This window comes from Homarus americanus, unplaced genomic scaffold (genome assembly GCF_018991925.1).
Source record: "Homarus americanus isolate GMGI-L3 unplaced genomic scaffold, GMGI_Hamer_2.0 scaffold48354, whole genome shotgun sequence".
Classification (NCBI taxonomy): Eukaryota; Metazoa; Arthropoda; class Malacostraca; order Decapoda; family Nephropidae; genus Homarus; species Homarus americanus.
In genome coordinates, this window is record NW_024723833.1 from 3176442 (window position 1) to 3196904 (window position 20463).

Consider the following 20463-nt stretch of genomic DNA (forward strand, 5'->3'; position numbering starts at 1 on the left):
TAGCTACGCTAGTGGGAGCGAGGGCCGCCGGGCAGGAGCGGTGGAGATGGTGTTACTTGAAGACTGGCTGTAGGTAGAAAGAGGTATACCACGAGGTCAGGTCTTATATAGCGGAGGTAGGCGTGGCATAATAGTTGACCTCCGTCATGTAAGGCGGCGCTGGTTGACGTAGACCGCGAGGCATACACTGGGGAATTCGCGGGGTCGGCTACTCAGCGATAAACAGCGTTTGTAGGGGAGGAATCCACTACAACACAATATCAGACCCTAATTTAAATATATTCCACGTTGGAAACAGGCATAAGGACTCTACTGGAAACAAGAATCTCATGACTTTTGGTCAGTTGTCTTTGGTTAAATTGATTGAATATCTATTATTATTATTATTATTATTTTTTTTTTTCTGAGAAGTCTATTCTGTTCAGGGTATATCTGAAGTTTAAAAAACAGCTCCAGAAGTGATGTAACAGTTAGATTCTAACTAACTGGGACGGATCACCATTTTGAACGCCGGATAACGTTGTTCATGTTACTTGCAACCGGTTTTGCATTTTAGGCAATAAGACAGACGTTTCAGTGAAAATCCTTAGGATAAACCGCTATTAATAATTAAGGTCAATGAAGTAAATGAAAACGTAAATAGAGAAAGTAAAGTCAATGTCATGAAAATATAATGTGAACCGTCCCCTACATTATTGATTATAAAGTTAAGAATCTTTTCCTAGATTATTAACCCAGCGCGGTCCGACTAATTACCAAAATGTACCTAAATGTAGCCGCAATGAAGTCAAATGATGGTCCTACAAGCGTAATTCAGGCTGTGAATCACTTCTCTATTATTATTTGGTGTCATAAAGTAAAAAAAAATGGTAAACTTAATTTAATCTGAGTTGTGTTGTGTTAGGTTAGGTTAGATTAAGTTAGGTTAGGTACATGCACTTGATCTATTAACTCAGATTAAATTAAGTTTACCAATTTTTTGTGACTTTGTGACACCAAATACTAGTCGAGAAGTGATTGGCAGTCCGATTTACTCATCTAGGACCATTATTTGACTTCATTGCGACTACATTTGGGTACATTTGGGTAATTAGTCGGACCCACCCAGCGTGGAGAAAGATACCTTGGAAATTCCCCTGTCCAGATGCAACTGACATACGATTTTATTGACTGGAAAACTAATTTTAGGTATTAATTTTCAACAGTTTGTCAATAATACATTTTAAAATTATTTCTGCTAAACATGTGGTGTAGTGCACAGATTTTACATCTCAAAAGTGTTTTAATAATTTGTTTTGGGTAATCTTAAAAGATAATTGTCTAGTGAACATCGGCATCTATGGCTCAAGGCCACTGAGGTCTCCATGGAAGTGTGGAACCCCCGTTAAGCAAAGCCAGCAGTTTTGCCCTTGACTGCGGCGTAGTAACTTGTGACGCTTTGTGTAGTGTATACATGATTTTGCTTCATTAATAAGGGAAACTCAGGCACTCGGTATTAGGACATTCCGGTTTCCCCGAGTTACAGGTAAGTTTGAACTTATCCTTATCTGTTCGACTGTCACATTGGACATAACACTAAGGTAATAAAGTTAAGATTGTTTTCGTACCTATTGCGCATTTTTCAAATTAATTGTATCGTTATTCGTGGAGTGACGATCGTCCTTCTTGAAGATGGGACTCGCATAAGCCATTTTCCAATCAATGGGGACCTTTTACTCATCCAGGAGTTTACAAAACAGGATCTTCAGGGGCTCGGCAAGCTCGTTGCACAACTCTCTTAGCACTCTAGGATGCACCATGTCAGGGCCGGGACTCTTATGAACCTTTAGCTTTGACAGTTTATTTCTTATAACCTCTTCTGTGAACACAATGTGGGTCAGTGCTGTGTCGAACCGTCTGTCCTCAAACGCAGGAAGATTAATCGCATCCTCTTGTGAACACCGAGGAAAAGAAACTGTTCAATGCCTCAGCTTTATCCTGGTCAGATTCTGTGTAACTACCATCTTCAAGCCTCAGGTCCTATACTCCTACTCGCATTTTTAATTTAGACTGCATAGCGGTAAAACGCCTTTGGGTTTGACATGACCTCACTTGCAACCAGCCACTGGAACTCCTTTTCAGTCCTTATACACGCTGACTTTGTTCGGTTTCTGGCTCTTGCATACATCCTCCTGTCCTGCTCATCGTTTGACCTAATCCACGCCTTGAATTTCTGTTTTTTTTCTTTACTTTGTCGACTTCCGCATGGTTCATGTGTAGGGGTCTCCTTGAATTCCTGGAGGCTGGTGTCAACTGGGGCTAAATATTCCTTTTTTCTTTTTTTTTCTTTTTTTTACGGGGATCAGCCCACCCGGGCACAGGTCACCGACCCACATCGGGGCCCAGGTGGCAAAAGTATAATAATAATAATATTAATATTATTAATAATAATTCAGATAAATAAAATTTGTAATAAAAACAAAAACAATAAAATAATAATGATGATAATAATAATAACAACACTGTTGTTATAATAATAATAATAATAATAATAATAACCTTAAGTAATTACAAAAAAATAAAAAGGATCAGAAGTCAGAAACGATATACAGTATGTTGTGTTGTCAAATTAAGAGAAACAATTGTGTGTAAATGAGAGAGAAAGTCAGATCAGCAACTTGGACTTGGTCACAATTTTCGTGATGCTATAGGGCAGCAGGGTCTACCATTAGACAATACATTATGCTTCCAATATCTCTCCAGCCGGTAGTACCTCCCTGTTTGGTAGCTGCCACCATACCCTTCTCGTTTGTTATGATTGTGGTCCAGTGGCTTGGGTGTTTGCTCCCCTCTAACATGTTGGAACAAAATTATCTCGGAGTTTCTATAAAAAGAGTAGCGGGGTTATTCAAGTCATTTGGTGGTGAACTCGTTTCTCCAGTCGATGTCGCCATAGTTAAAGTCCTCCATGATAAGGAGGCGGCTAGGTTTGAGCATTGCTGCCTTGTCTATTAAGCTCTAAAGTTCCTTTACTTTTTTCCTCTTCACCACTGATCGGCTCGTTAACCACTTGGGCGATCGGTCACGTCTCTGTTACGCACTGTTGGCAAGTACCGGTGTCATGCTACAAATCTTCCGGTGCGATAAACCTTCCGGGCTCAGCAATTACTGATGTTCATTATCGACATCTAAGATGTATGATTGATTTGTGGTTGATTTGTGAGAGCTGAAAATATTATTAAATACGGTAACGGAAGGTTTTGAATGAATTTCCCATTTATCTTGGGCAAACTGACTACAGTATAAGGATGATATGAAACATACTCACTATCAAAGACAATGAAAGCACAAAGTGGGCAGCGCTTTGAAGTCGATGGAAATTGTGGGGTAAGAACACAAAAAATGAACCAATCAAACCCAAGGAATCCTGACCTAACCTAACATTACAAAATCTTACCCTACTTAAGCATTTACCCCGGAAGGTTTTGCGCACGGAAGGTTTGTCGCACGACACCGGGCATGCACCGGCTCCTGAATGTACCTGAACCTGCTGTCTGGTCTTGAAACAGCTCACACTCGGTGCTGTCACAACACTTTCTGGTAGATTGTTCAAAGAGTTTACAACTCTCACTCCGAAAAAGTTTGCCTTCACTGTTTTCTGTGATTTAATGGGCCACAGTTTGGGGATCTGTAGATACACCTGACAATACCTAAGTCTCCTCCTTTCAATTTAATTTTACACCACTTGAATTTTTCAAAAAATATCTTCTCCCTGTACCCTCACCTGGCAGGGTCTAAGGTTTTGCCTTGCATAGATAACCACACCCCTCATGCAAGATACTTGAGAAAGGTTCGTAAATAAGTCATATCCGTCAATGCTAAACTCACATTCCTCTGGGTTGATTCTCCTTTTCTTGCACAACAGTTCTACAACACCTACTATATCGGGTTGGTGTACCTTCAATAGTGTTTCAAATTCCTCTCTCTTATCAAAGAACGTGTCAGTGTACATGACATTCAAGCCGGAATTTGTTCTCGGTAACGTCTCTGCTCTTGGTAGTGACTCCGGCCCCCCTCCATTCTTAGCAGCTGCAGCATTTGCAAAATACATTGTATTTTGCAGGGTGTGGATATAAATGTCATTACAGTATTTACACGGCGCTCGCCTCCTCCTAGGCAGGGTTGCCAACTCGGATTTTCAAATGTCGCTAGGCTGGTACCTAAAAGTAGCTAAATGTCGCTAAATCTTCCATGGAAAGTCGCTAGCTATTATTCCCCCCCTTCAGTAATTTGATGCAAGTAATATTTTCATAATGCCGACTATAATGGACGGAGTATAAATAAAATGCATTATGTAAAAATAAAAATAATATTTTTTTTAAAGTTTAATGTGCACACTTACCTATTATTCAATAGTAATTACATCCCAGTCCTCTTCGTAGTCGTCGGCAGTGTGAACAACTGTAGAGCTGGAAGCATGTGAAGTGCTTGGTTCAGGTTCTCGTGCAGATATCTTGTAACTGTATGCCTCCACAGGTCGACTTGCGGGGCAACTGTATGGAGTCTATGGGTCACCCATGGTGGACGCGTACGAGAAGTTTGGAACCACGCAGGCTTGATAGAATTAATTCTATAAGATGTTTTGCTAATATTCTTTAAAATTTAGCGTATTAATGAAATTCATATTGCATATCTGATAAAAAGGTAAGTTACCCAGGTGCTACAAAGGCGAAGGTAATAGACAAATAAATGACGACACGGCAACATTAGCCATGGACGGGCTGACATCAAGTGATCAGGAAATAGACGAGTCCCTCCTTCTGTACCACGACCCGTTCAAATGTATTAAACTTTTCTTATTATTTATTGTCCCTGTAACCCCGTTGCTATATATAATGGCTCGAAATTAGGAAAACTGAGTTTTCATGGACAGTCCAAAAGTATCCAGAAAGTCGCTTGATTTCTGTGGATATCTCTAGATTTGCGACAAGTCGCAAACCGCTCTAAAATGTCGCTAGAAAAAACAAAAAGCTCTAGATCTAGCTACAAAGTCGCTAAGTTGGCAACTCTGCTCCTAGGTGGGAGGTAGAGTGGCGGTGGGGATGTACCGCTGGCTCTGTGCTGGCCCTCTTGTTTCCACTCCCCTCCCCCTGGATATAATCCATGTACACCTGTCCCCGTTTCTCCTCGACTCGTCCCTCCTCTGCTTCTTTTTCTTCTTTTTCTTTTATCCTCTTCACCACTGATCGGCTCGTTCGCCGCTTGGGCGACTGGTCACGTCTCTGTTACGTACTGTTGGCAAATACTGGGCATGCACCGGCTCCTGAATGTACCTGAACCTGCTCCAGTGTTGGTCAAGTCTGGTCTTGAAAGAGCTCACTCGGTGCCGTCACAACACTTTCTGGTAGATTGTTCCAAGAGTTCACAACTCTCACTCCGAAAAAGTTTGCCCTCACAGTTTTCTGGACCTGCGGCTTCTTCAAACTTGAGCTGTGACCCCTTGTGGGGCGAGCGTCCTCCAGCTCCAAGTAAGGACACTCGACTGAATAGCGCCCCATGAGATTCTTATACACTTCAATTTGGTCCCCCCTTGCCCGTCTGTAGTATATGCTAGGCAAGTTCAGGCGCTCCAATCTCAGGATAGCTGAGGTGGCGAAGTGCAGGCACCAGTCTGGTGGCTCTCCTTTGAACAGTTTCAACCAACTGACAGTCCCTAGCATATCTCGGGGACCAGACGGGGTAACAGGAATATGTCAGTACAATGAAGAGACTTAAACAAGTAGAGGAAAGGACTAAGAATATGGCCATTATACTGTAGACTGTCGTAGCTGAAGGCACTGTAGGGGTATCGAGATATTAATGTTGTCTAGCACTCAGGATGGAAGGAAACTCTAATGTGGTTTTCTTGTATAATATATATAAGTTATATGATAGACAGTCTGGTGCTGGAGGTGCCGTGTGGTGAGGGGCTGCTTGGTAGAGACGTGCTGTGAGTAGCTTGTTGAAGGAGGTAGATGTGCAGGAGCTTGTTAGAGAAGATGTTGCCTGTTGCTGGATTCCTGGTTGAATGAAATGTTAACAGCGTGGAGCTTGCTGGAGGAGATGTTGCTTGTTCAGGAAAATGGGCAGAATGAGAGTTGGTTGGTGAGGAAGCTCAGAGAAGGACATGCTCCCTGGCGGGAGCGAGGACCGCCAGGCAGGCGGAGGAGAGGCGAGGGTCGCCAGGCAGCGGCAGAGGAGGAGGTGTTGCTTGTTCAGGAAGATTGGTCAGACTGAATCTCGATACGATACGAAGTCTTTAGTTAAGAGGTGAAAGAAGATTATTAGGAGTTGAAGGAAAAGTGGTGAAACTGAAATACAGTAGGAGTAGAAAGAATCTGGGCTCAACCAGATCGCTTCATCTTTCTTATTGGTGTTTTGTCTTTGTTCTGCGACTGAATCTCAAGGGAGAGACAGAGCTTATATACCCCGCAGCAGCCGCTATGAGTCACGGTGGGAAAACCCGAGAAATAGCCGGTGACTAGTTTCGTTGCTAAGATACGGTAACATCTGGTTGGTTGCTAGGGAAGGCGGCACATTGGAATGTGATAGCAGGTGGTGGGCTGCTACGCAGTTAGTTTGTAGGGGAGACGTCCACTACAGCACACTACTCTCTCTGATCTACCTATGGACAGTCAATCACAACCATGGACACGCCAAATTTAAGTTTTCTATGTAAATCTTGGCATATGGCATTGATTTTATAGTTGTACCCAAACAGTTTAGCCTTACTCAAGTAGAAAGAATATTTCAATGTTTATATGGAACAATCCCGTATGTACAGGGTGTCTGGTATACCGTTTCCAATGTATACAGTATAGTACATCGGAAACGGTATAGCTACCTGCACGGTCAGTGTAGTACAGTACAGTAGACCTGTGTTGTTTATACACATGCCAAACTGTTTACCTGTACTTGCATTGTCTATAGTCTATACTGAAGTCTATAAACATGCTGAACTGTTTTTCTGCTTTTTCTATAAACGTATACATGTCAATCTTAAATTTTTATGATTTTACTGAAAGATTATTATTATTATTATTATTATTATTATTATTATTATTATTATTATTATTATTATTATTATTGTTATTATTATTATTGTTGTTAATTTTATTATTATTATTATTATTATTATTATTATTATTATTGTTATTATTATTATTATTATTATTATTATTATTATTATTTTTTTTTATTATTATTATTATTATTATTATTATTATTATTATTATTATTATTATTATTATTATTATTATTGTCGTCATCGTCGTTGTTGTTGTTATTGTTATTATTATTATTATTATTATTATTATTATTATTATTATTATTGTTGTTGTTAATTTTATTATTATTATTATTATTATTATTATTATTATTATTATTATTGTTATTATTATTATTATTTTTTTTTATTATTATTATTATTATTATTATTGTTAGTTGTTGTTTGTATTTATTATTATTATTATTTTATTATTATTATTGTTGTTGTTATTGTTATTATTATTATTATTATTATTATTATTATTATTATTATTATTATTATTGTTGTTGTTATTTTTATTATTATTATTATTATTATTATTATTATTATTATTATTGTTATTATTATTATTATTATTATTATTATTATTATTATTATTATTGTTATTTTTATTATTATTATTATTATTATTATTATTATTTATATTTTTATTATTATTATTATTATTATTATTTTTATTTTTATTATTATTATTATTATTATTATTATTATTATTATTATTATTATTATTATACTGTAATTGAAAACTCATTTTGCTGGTTCATAGAATTGCTATTTTTGCAGGCATGAAGATGTGGACATATGGCTTGGGAATGGCTCGTGGAGGGGGCATTGAGGTACCGGTACTGCTACTGACCCACCTTTTACATACAGTGACAGCTCAGAGTAAGATTAATGATCCTTCTCTTATAAAAAGTGAAAAGACATAGTATGAATGAGGGTCCTCCTCTTCTATATTGTATATGTTCTAATAGTTTTTTATCCCTCACAAATGTTACACACACACACACACACACACACACACACACACACACACACACTACTACTACTACTACTACTACTATTTTTTTTTTTTTTTAACGTGGCCTCCAGCCTCCCCCAATAGCCACACCTTCGCCACCATTTAATTACCTTAATATTAAATATCCTAATACATAATAAGCTATCCTATCTGTGTTAAATTAGTTGAGCCGCAGATCTATGCGGCATTCAGTGACTGTAGCCTCATAGTCAATATCTGCAGCAGTTGTCGGAGTAGGGGCAGAAGCTCTCGTTCCCCTGAGGCAGAGCAAAGCCGACCGAAGGAGAGAGAAGGACAGTCGACATCTCATCCAGGCTGTAACAAAACTTCTGGGCTGCTGCTTCTGTTCGGAGATCAACTCCGCGAGTCTGTCGTAGAAACATCTTGCACTTGGGCCCATCCCACCAGAGGTTGTGAACACTAGAGGAGTGAAGCTGCCTTGATCAACGTTTTGAATTCTCTCCCCATATGCCCTTCTCTTGTCGTTCTCGTTCCTCCTATGTGCGGCATCGAGAGCTAGGTTATGGTGACATGCGGCCATGGGATCAAAAATCCTGATGTCGAAGAAAGCTCGCTGTCCCCGCGTCCAGAATCCTCGAGCACTGACGTCCACATGGGCTTCGTTAGATGTGTTTGAAGTCCTGTGTTGGAAGATCTCGCCATCCAATGGAAGGAGGGTCGGTTCTACCATGACGTCCCGGCAGATTTCCTTCAACATATGTGCTGTGAGATCCCTTACCTCGTCATGCCTCATGCATATGAAGCCCCCCTTCTTGCAGACCATGGCGTGATCGCCATCATAGGAAGAGCCACACACGCATTGGGAGGGCAAACCTTCTACTGGCCAACCGTACCTTAGAGCAATGGCATCTGTAAATTCTTGTTTATTAAGACTGAAACTATTTGCCCTTATCGGTAACGTAGTTAACCAGTTCGAGGCGCCCACCTCCTGCGCAATAGCTACTTTTTTTTCAAATTTTCTGGAACCTGCAGCAATAGTTGCTGCAACATATCATTTTGGCAGTGCTGTTGATCTGTCGTAATGGACCTACGAATCTTATTTACTTCGCTGGTATCCACCTCCCCTGTTGCATTCTGGGCTATTATGTGGTCCGTGAGGGCTGCCGTGAGCTTAAGTGAATTTTGATGTTCAGTGTCAGCAATCTCCTCTGGATTAGTTATTCCCATCCCTCCCAGTCTTGGTGGAAGTGCAAGAAGTGATCTTTCTGCTGGGGTTAAGTCAGGGTGTTTCACTAGTTTGGGAATGAACTTGACACTGATAGCTTCTTCCAGAGGGTGGAGGAGGGGTCCGATCTCAGGGATGGTGCGCATCAGGTAGTTCCAGCGATGTTTGACTCCATGGGTGAATGCTGCAAAGGCCGCATGTGGCTCTGTGTTAGCAATCTCAGACAGAGCTTGGATTTCACTAACTCACTCATTCCCCTTTCCCGCTACGTACTCGGTCTTGAAGTCCATAGTGCCAATTACTGCGCCTAGATGTCTTTGGCCGTCCTTAGTTATTTTGACCTCACTTCCGCCAAAAACCTCCAATGCCCGTTCATAATGTTCTGGCTTCACGATGAGGAAGGACTTGCTGGCGTTTGGGTGGTACCCTATTTGTGGACCTCGCGATGTTACCAAGTCCCACCACTTTTTGATGCACTCCACTTTTCCTGCTCCTGTAAGGTCGTCAGCATACGCCACTTGTTTGACCCCAGTTGTTTCAAATTTAATTTCTTGTTGGAGCACTGACAGGCCAATCGCATACATTGCCATTGCGACGGGGTCCCCCTGTGTTGTTCCCTCGGCCGACTGTAGGATGGTATCACCTCGTAGAGCCTTGTTGTTTACTATGTAGAGGTCTGAAGGATTCCTATACGAATTTTCAACATACATCGCAAAGCTTGGACACTTGATCTTGATGTTGTGCAGTGCAGCCTTGCGGTTAAGTATGTTAAATGCGTTTGAAGCATCCACCAGGAGAATGGCCTCACAATCACGCTGCTCAAATATCAATCTCATGGCGTGAATGGCCGCCTCCCCACCAGCCTGGTGGCCAGCACACACTTGTAGGTTCCCTGCTGCTGCCCTGACATCGTCCTTTACCACCTCCATTATGCACTTTCCGATGATCCGCCTCAGCACTTCCCCCACCCCTATAGGTCTACATCCTGGTTTTTTATCCAGAGGAATAAGGCGGCAGGCCGTCAGGGCCTGGAGGTGATGGCAGCAAGAGGATGCAAGCTTTCTTGCAAGGGCGGCAATGGCAGTGCAGAGATCGCTTGCTACAGGGCCAAACTTGTTTGTGCTGAGGATGACTCTCCAACCGTTTGCATCTAGACCTGAAGGGCCGGCTCCTCCTCGAGTCTTCAGTGCCTTTTTCCACACCATCTCTCCTGTTATTTTCTCGAACAGGACAGCATTTGGTGGGATATAGTCACCCTGGAACCTGATGCCTTCATCTTCGCTTGCAGGGGGATGTTTCTCTTTCAATAGTTTTAATGTCTCTCTGTTTATTGGCATCACCCCACCGGAGGATTCCTTTGTGAGAGATCTTACCGCAAGAGACACTTTTCCCACACGCATTTTGTTTCCAAATTTTCTTGCCACGTCATCAGTGTTTTGCTTTCCGTCACCCGTAATTTTTAGTCTCTCCTGCAGTGTTCTTGCTTCACATAGGAGATCATCTAGGGCCCCAGTCTGCCACATTGTCAATCTTCTCTTCATTGCTGCCCCATTTTCTTTGTGCTTAGCCTTTGTGTGTGTCCTCTGACAAAATAGATGTGGTATTATTGCCAGTATTTGAAGAGCTAGGGGGGCGAGGAAGCGGTCCTGAGTGTAATCAGTCATGAAGCGAGTCATCTCCCGAATCATTTCTTTGGTGGCCGCACACTTGGGTGGTTCAAATAAGTTAGCGGGCGACCACTTGACAATTTCTGAGTAGGTTTCTTTAACCCCATATGTCTGCATTTTACATCGACATGCCATTCCACTGAGGTGGTTGTCTCTCATTCTCCTCGTGGACACCTGCTACTAAGGGAGCAGCATTTGTTAGTACTACATTTTCGGGTTGAGTAGACTCACTGCTATCATTTCGGATATCATCGGGTAGTTGGGTCCCGGCGATATCCACTGTGGCCACCTGTGTCGGCTCCCTGCGACGTGGGTTCCGACACTGGTCTAGCTTCCTGCAATCCACACATGGTCGGTTGTTTCTCGCACAAACACAATTTGTGCAGTTTTGGTTCGGGCTAGCACAGACGCAGCAAAGAATGTTACCAGGCATAGTGAACAGCACCTTGGGCGACGGTAACGTCCGCCTCCGAACATCTGATTTAGTCCCAGGCACAAGATTATACTGGTTCTTATGAGGGAAGGGCGGAGAGGTGACAGGCTGGACTGCTGTGTCCAGGTAGTAGGGGCATAATAGCATAGCGACCACATCATCAGAATGATACACTATGGATGAGTTTGTCACACCAGGCACTTGTTTATATATCCTTGGCACAAATAACCACTATTTATATGGTCTCACTGGTGTAATATCAGTTATATAGTCATACATTCCCTATGGTGGGGGCGACCGCATGGGCAGCACTCTCGGCCCCATAGGGGCGATAGTCTCGGGACCACCCCTGTCAAAGTAGGCCTAACGACACTGACCTTGGCGCCGAGCCTCCTCATTATCCCACCACCGACCCAGCACAGGTCACCACTCACTTGGAAAACGCCGGTGAACACACGGAATATTTACAATTTATGCCGTAAGGGGTGAGAAGAAACCTTGGGTGGCAATGCTTAGGGTGACATCCGATATTCACGGACACATTGTTAAATTACCCGCTCCCACACAGCGAGTATGTCCCCACCAATAACACTTTAGATCAGGGAGGACGTTCCACCACACCCACGCCGCGCTGGCCTACTACTACTACTACTACTACTACTGTAGTATTACTACTACTACTACTTTTTTTTTTTTTATAAAATGGCCTCCAGCCTCCCCCAATAGCCACACCTTCGCCACCAATTTATTACCTAAATATTCAATTTCCTAATACATAAGTCGCTATCCTATCTGTGTTGAGTTAGTTGAGCAACATATCTATGCGGCATTCAGAGACTGTAGCCTCATAGTCAATATCTGCAACCGTTGTCGGCTTTGGGGCCGATGCTCTCATTCCTCTGAGGCAGAGCAAAGCCGACCGAAGGAGAGAGAAGGACAGTCGACATCTCATCCAGGCTGTAACATAACTTCTGGGCTGCTGCTCCTGTTCGGATATCACCTACGCGAGTCTGGCGTAGAAGCATCTTGCAATTGGTCCCATCCCAACTGAGGTTGTGAACACTAGAGGAGTGAAATTGCCTTGATCAACATTCTGAATTCTCTCCCCATATGCCCTTATCTTGTCGTTCTCGTTCCTTCTGTGTGCAGCACCGAGAACTAAGTTACGGTGACATACGGCCATGGGATCAAATATCCTGATGTCGAAGAAGGCTCGCTGTCCCCATGTACAGAATCCTCGAGCACTGACGTCAACATGGGCTTCATTGGATGTGTTTGAAGTCCTATGTTGGAAATTCTCACCGTCCAATGGAAGGAGGGTCTGTTCTACCCTGACATCACGGCAGATTTCCTTCAACATATTTGCTGTGAGAGCCCTTACTTCGTTATGCCTCATGCATATGAAGCCCCGTTTCTTGCACTCCATGGCGTGATCGACGTCATAGGAAGAGCCACACACACATTAGGAGGGCAAACCTTCTACTGGCCTACCGTACTTTAGAGCATTGGCATCTGTAAATTCTTGTTTATTGAGACTGAAACCATTTGCCCTTATCGGTAACGTAGTTAACCAGTTCGAGGCCCCCACCTCCTGCGCTATATCTACTTTTTTTTTTCAAATCCACTGGTACTTGCAGCAGCAGTTGCTACTACTGCTTTTTTTTTTTTTACGTGGCTTCCATCCTCCTCCAATAGCCACACCTTTGCCGCCATTTTATTACCTTAAAATTAAATATCCTAATGCCTGTACATAAGTAGCTATCCTAGCTGTGTTGAGTTAGTTGAGCCACAGATCTATGCAGCAATCAGTGACTGTTGCATCATAGTCAATATGTGCAACTGTTATCGGCTTTGGGGCCGATGCTCTCGTTCTCCTGAGGCAGAGCAAAGCCGACCTAAGGGGAGAGAAGGACAGTCGACATCTCATCCAGGCTGTAACATAACTTCTGGGCTGCTGCTTCTGTTCAGAAAGCACCTCCGCGAGCCTGGCGTAGAAGCATCTTGCACTTGGTCCCATCCCACCAGAGGTTGTGAACACCAGAGGAGTTAAGCTGCCTTGATCAGCGCTCTGAATTTTCTCCCCATATGCCCTTATCTTGTCGTTCTCATTCCTCCTGTGTGCAGCACCGAGAGCTAAGTTACGGTGACATGCTGCCATGGGATCAAAAATCCTGATGTCGAAGAAAGCTCGCTGTCCCCATGTACAGAATTCTCTAGCACTGACGTCAACACGGGCTTCGTTAGATGTGTTTGAAGTCCTATGTTGGAAGATCTCACCGTCCAAAGGAAGGAGGGTCGGTTCTACAATGACATCTCGGCAGATTTCCTTCAACATATTTGCTGTGAGATCCCTTACTTCATCATGCCTCATGCATATGAAGCCCCGTTTCTTGCACACCATGGCGTGATCGACGTCATAGGAAGAGCCACACACACATTAGGAGGGCAAACCTTCTACTGGCCTACCGTACCTTAGAGCATTGGCATCTGTAAATTCTTGTTTATTGAGACTGAAACCATTTGCCTTATTTATACTACTACTTTGCTGTCACTCGGAATCGAGTATGACGATCATCCAGCTATGATACAATGATATGAGTTATTAGGGATGTCATCTAGGTTAGTGAGTATTGAGGTGACTAAGGAGGCCGATACGGGACCCGCAGCGTCGTTCACATTCGTTGCACATTTGGAGGGCTTTATCTACTGTGGGAGGGGCGTTTTTTTTTTTACGGTCATTAACCCACTCAGGCACAGGTCATTTTTAATGACCCACATCAAGGCCTTGGGGGCGAAAGTATAATAAAACAACAATAATAATAATAATAAGAATAATAATGATGATAATAATAATTTTAATAATAATAATAATAATAATAATAATAATAATAATAATAATAATAATAATAATAATAATAAAATTAATAAAAATAAATAACAATTATAACAATTAATAAAAATTATAAATAATAATAATAATGAGCCATAAATAAATTTAGAAAAAATGAAAAAAATATCAAGAGTGAGAAATACTGTATGTATATTGTGTTGTCAAAGAGAAACAATTGAGACCCTGCAATTAAGTGTAAATGAGGCAGAAAGTCAGATCAGCAACCTGGGACTTGGTCACAATTTTCGTGATGCCATATGGCAGCAGGGTCTACCATTAGACAACACATTATGCTTCCAATATCTTCCCAGGCGGTAGTACCTCCCTGTTTGATAGCTTGTCTACCTTGATTTGAAGTCGGGCTTACTCGAAAGTATTGACACCTCGTGTGGTGCTCCTCCAAGTGTTACGATGTGGAGTAACCGACTCCCAGGTGAGGGGGTCAATTTGGCACCTTTTTCAGGTTTGTCTTAAGACTATCCTTATACCTTTTCAATTGGCCGTCGGCATTACGTTTACTATTTGTTAGGTGACTGTAAAATAGCTGCTTTGGCAGTCTACTGTCGTCCATGCGGGTAACATGGCCAGTCCAACATAGTTGTTCATGGATAATGGTAGCCTTGATGCTCCTACAGTTGGTGTCATCAAGAAAACTGGCATTTGTTCTCTTGTCTTCCCAGCGTACTCGGAGGATGGAACATAGACTACGTTGGTGAAAGTTTGCAAGTGCCTTGAGGTGCCTCCTGTAAGTGACACATGTCTCACTGCCATATAGCAGGGTGGGCAGGACACACTGCTCGATATACTTGCAGCTTTGTGGATAATTTCAGTTCCCTACAGCTGAAGACACGATTTCATACTCCGCCCAAGGCTTGAGATGCACATCTGATCCGATGCTGAATCTCTATATCGATGTTTGCGGTGGTGGACAGGTGGGAGCCGAGATACCGAAAGTGGGCAATATTAGAGAGGGTAGTACTGTTAAGCTGGATGGATGGTGGAGGTTTGTCTGAACCAGGGGCAGGTTGAAAGAGAATCTGAGTCATACGGACATTCACCTCAAGGCCGAAGTGTGCATACGCATCTGCATAGGTGTTCAGTATCTCCTGTAGGTCGTGTTCAGTGTGAGCACCAAGGGTGAGGTCGTCTGCATACTGAAGTTCAGTAATGGAAGCTACCGACACCTTTGTTCTTGCCTGAAATCATCTTATGTTGAAAAGACCCCCCTTCACCTGGTACGCGATGTTCACCCCGCTGGCTAAATTGGCACTGGCACGAGTAAGGAAGGCAGCTAAGAAGATGAAAAGAGAGTTTGTGCCAGTACACACTCTTGTTTAACCCCTGTTTGGATGGGGAAGAATTCTGACTGGGTGCCGTTGTGCAGGACACTGCCGTTCATGCTATCATGGAGTTGCCTCACAATGGCGATGATTATTTTGGGGCAGCCAAAACGGCTGAGGGCCCACCAGAGGGCTTCACTGTTGACCGAGTCGAAGGCCTTGGTTAGGTCGATGAAAGCCATGTACAGGTCACGACTTTGTAAACTGCACTTTTCCTGTATCTAGCAGACAGCAAAGATCATGCCAGTGGTGCCACGTGATGGTCTAAAGCCACATTGAGATTCTGGTAGGAAGTTTTCCACCTCAGGAAGAAGTCTGTTTAGGTGGACTCGGGCGATAATCTTGCCAGCTACCGAGAGCAGCTAGATCCCACAGTAGTTGCCACAGTCTGACCGGTCCGCCATTGTTCTTATAAATATTGACACTGGAGGTGTCTTTAAGAGCTTGGGGGATTTCCTCCTTTTCCCATATATTCTCCAGGAGAGAGTGGAGATGGCTGGTAAGCAGAGGTCCTCCTGCTTTATACACCTTGGCTGGGATTCCATCAGGCCCTGAGGCTTTGTTATTTTTCATCTGTTTGATGGCAGTAACAACCTTATCCAGGGATGAAGGATAGCTGAGGTGGGTCAGCTCTGGATGGTGCTGGACCTGCTGGGTAGTCAGGACATCCACATCAGTGTTTCGGTTGAGCAATGAATGGTAGTGCTCTTTCCAGCGCTAAAGGAGGCTTTCGTCGTCTTTAATTATGTGGTTACCATCAGATGAGCGGTGGGGGGCTGCGCCACGAGTGACTTGCCCATGAAATGTTTCAGTGGAAATGAAAAATTTGTGTATCTTGTGCTGATGTGCAAGTTTTTGTGCTTCACATGCCTTATTTTTAAGCCAGTCTTTCTTTAGATTGCAAAGTTCCCGCAGGGCTGCCGCTTTCTTCTTGCGGAAGGTATCAGCTTTGGTCCGAGACTGAGGGTTGTTCTGCCAGTCAGTAAAAGCAGCACGTTTATCATCGATGAGTAGTTAGATTGCCGGGTCATTTTCATCAAACCAGTCCTGGTGTATTCTTTTGAAATGGCCGAGGGTCTCTTTGCAGGTTTTTGTCATAACAGTATTAAGAGTATCCCATTCGGCACTGGGATTCACATTATTTGCTGTTTGGTTGTTTATAAGCCCATGTTCGAGCTGTTCTCTGAAAGCTAGTGCCACCACTGGATCCTCCAGACTCTTAGTATTAAAACCTCTTCTGGAGGCTTGCTGCCTTAACTGCTTTGGGGCAATGTGAGAGCTTGGATCTGACAAGTCGATGATCAGTGTCACAGTGGTCTGAGTCACGCATGGCACGGGTTATGGGGACATCTCGGCGATCCCTTTCTCTGACAATGATGTTGTCAATGAGATGCCAGTGTTTGGATCGTGGGTGTTGCCACGATCCCTTGAACTTGTCGGCCTGCCTAAACAAGGTATTGGTGATAGTGAGGTTGTGAGCAGCGCACTTGCTGAGAAAGAGTAGGCCATTGGGATTACACGTACCTAGTCCATTTCTCCTTTGGTTCCCTTGCCAAATGTTAGCATCTCTGCCAACTGTGGCATTGAAGTCGCCAAGGAGCACAACCTTGTCTTCTCTGGGGATAGAGGTTAGCAGTCTGTTGAGGTCGCCGTAAAAGGCCTCCTTGATGTCATCCTCTGCAGCCAGTGTTAGGGCGTATACACTGATGAAGAAGGCATGACGTGAGTGATTTAGTGGGACTCGAAGCGTCATGAGGTGCTCGTTGATCCCAATAGGCATTTGAGTTGGCCTGTGTAGGATGCGTTAGCGGATGGCAAATCCAACTCAATAAATGCGGTTTCTCTCCGCAGCAGGTTTACCCTTCCAGAAGAAGGTGTAGCCAGCCCCCTGTTCTGTGAGTTGGCCCTCATCTGGGAGCTGGGACTCGCTGACGGCTGCTATGTCCATGTTATACCTTGCCAGCTCTTTTGCCACAAGGGCAGTTCTTCTTTTAGGATGTGCATTTGTGCCAGTATCCAGAAGGGTCCTGACATTCCATGCAGCATCCATAAGAGTTTCGATGGTTTGTTTTTGTTTGGATCTGTGATTTTTATTGTGTTTTCGACCGCATAAGGATGACCTTACTGTGTGCGGTTGCCCAGCCAGGTTGGGTTTTTAGTCAGGCTATGTTTAGGGCACCTTTTCTAGCTCCCTCCCCGTGTGGGGTGAGCAGAGTGGCTCCTCGTAAGGGCTGCTCAGTCGCACAGACAGGACTGGATTGCACTGATGCCAAGATCCCAGTGCATAAATAACCATCTTATCTGTGCCGCCCATATGCAGAGATGTGACTAGAGACTCCCGGCAGTCATCACTGCCTGTCCCCCTTCGCCCCTCGTCCGTCGCCATAGGATTTTTTGGGGGCTATAAGGGGTTTTGGTGAAGATGAGAGGTATGATGAGCTGGGGGATGGCTGCGCGTGAGTTGATTTATGTGGTGAGGCAGGAGTGCAGGCTGCAAACACACACCTTGGCTCTCCCTTTTCCTGATCCAGTGGTGCAAGTGTTGCAATGACTGTGGAGAGGGAGAGTTGCCATGGATTTCTGATAGCTTAGTTTGTTGGGTTTCGCCTTAGTAGCCTGTCTATCAAGCATTGCCTTCGTCCGCCGGTGTAGTCGTTGGGTTTCCTTGGTGGTCACCTCTTCCGCCTACACCGCCGTTGGGGTCTTGTTGGAGCTCTGTAAGCATGTCTGCCTGATGCGGGGCTCCACCGCAGATTTTTCGTTCAAGATTTACTCCTGTAGCCTTATACCTGCCAAGGTTAATCCGCAAGGCAGCTAGGTGGTGGTTGGTAGGCGCCAGGACGTGTCCACATGCCAGTGAGCCTATGCGGCATCCCTCTGGGGCCCACTGCTACTCCAAGATCCCCTGCTGATCCAGCCTGGGCCCACGAGGCACCCAGTTACCTTGTGTTGCCACAAGGAAGCACAGCAGGCATCTTGAAGGAGGCTGTGTACTGGCAGGGGAAGACTTATGCAAGTTGCTTCCCTGTTCACCACAAGGGCTAAACCAGCGGCGGTAGCTGAAAGCGAGAGGGAGCAAGCAGTGCTCACACCTTAACACTAACATAATTCTGCCACACTAGATGCATTTCACCACCCTGTGTGCTCTCTCTCTCTGATGGGTGGTGTGAGATTGTGTAAAGGTAGAAGGATAAATCAGATGTCTTTTGGCCTTATTATGGAAGGGGCCACTATAGCAGTATTCATCATTAATACCCACAACAGTTAACAGAATAAGAATGATAGTGTATGATGTGAGTCTGTGTTTGCTCTTGAACTTGGCCATCTAGAAGTGTTGTGGGAAAGGCTCGCTATACAGTACAGTATTGAAGAAAAACAATCATTAGATCTTGTGATGTCACAACAGCGGTATAACAACGTGAAAAATCCACACAGTTTCACTCACGCCACACCTTGGTCGGGACTTACTGAGGTAACTAGATTCATGCATGCCCCCCAAATTATTCCTTATAAAATTACAGGAAATCGATATGAAACAGTCTTTGACCCATGCTTTACAGAGTAATACAGTAATAATAAACTTGTACTTTGGTCTGGTATCATGGGAATGTGTATAGGTAGATCCAGGAATATCAAAATGGAGGGGGTTCCCAAGAAGTTGTGGGTGGGGGGAACATGGCGAGCACAGTGAGTCCACCCAACTGAGGGGTTTGGGGACTCTCTAAGCCGCCCCCTCCAAAATTTTTTTTGAAAGCTGACCGATATCATGGGTACGTATTTTGAGGCCATTTTGAAGCCATGTGCACTTGATATTAAGAGATGTTCTGAGGTCAATAGTAATTATTTTTTACTATACAAATATGCCTGAGTACAATACTGTATTGCATTAAAGAAAGTGTATTGGAATTTTCTGATAGGACCCTAAATGGAAGGCTTGATTTAAATCAGTAAATTTTGCAGGATTAATTCTTTTCTGCACTTTTTTTGAGTTGCCAGCATCCTCTAGACTTAGAGAGTGCTTCTGAATCTTGTCCTGATTCTTTTTTTATATCGTAAAATGTGCTGTACTTATCCCTAACTCCTCACACACCATATGCAAGTACAGGTATGTGCCAGCATCCACTCGGTCTAACACTTTATTGTTATCGTGAAGATTCGGGGACTGGAGCTTCATGCCCTTCCTGTAGGTCCATGAAGGTGCAGATGCCATATCAGTGATGTTTGATGAGGGATAACACAAGCAGTGAACAGAGTGTGTAGAGACAAGCCGTTCACACCTGACCGCAACAATAACAAGCACCAGACTGGCCCACGCTTGGAGCACAGCCCGGCATCCCGCGTGGCGTTACTCTTACCCACGCGGCCAGATGTGCCGAAATTTTCCCAGATCATTTTATAGATCTCGGCATTTCCAGAGTTATACTATAATACATTCCGAGACCATATCCATGTCAATTTACCGGTACAGTGGCCCCTCGGTTAACGAACTCAATCCGTTCCAAAAGGTCGTTCGTTAACCGAAACGTTCGTTAACCGAAACCATTGTTTCAATGGGTTTTTGGGTAATTGGTTCCAGCTCACCGAAAATTTCCTAACTTCAACAAAAATGGTGGAAAAATTTACTTACTTTGAGGTGTGTATGTAGAAGGCTCCTGGATGATGGTGATGATGTGCATTTGAAGTGGGAGGTGCAGGAGGAGAAGGGAGAAGAGAAGGAAGTGGAGGTGGAGGAGAAGCATTTTACTGCTTCTTGGAAGGTGAGTCACCTTCCATGAAAATGTCAGGAACCTCTGGACTGACAGATTCTCCACCATGAACATCCTCTCTCCTTCTTGAAGTGGAAGGCTGAGGGCCAGCATC

General features: G+C 43.7%; 1 protein-coding gene across 2 annotated transcripts in view; it reads left to right on the forward strand.

Moving 5' to 3' along the window:
• The first annotated feature begins 1387 nt into the window (after positions 1-1387).
• Positions 1388-20463, forward strand: part of LOC121863748 (CLIP domain-containing serine protease B9-like) — a 69967-nt gene continuing 50891 nt past the window's right edge. For both annotated transcript variants that reach the window (XM_042362515.1, XM_042362516.1), the window contains exons 1-2: positions 1388-1525; positions 7850-7951. In XM_042362515.1, the coding sequence (XP_042218449.1) occupies positions 7852-7951 (100 nt within the window). In that variant the 5' untranslated portion in view covers positions 1388-1525; positions 7850-7851. The remainder of the gene's footprint in view (positions 1526-7849; positions 7952-20463) is intronic.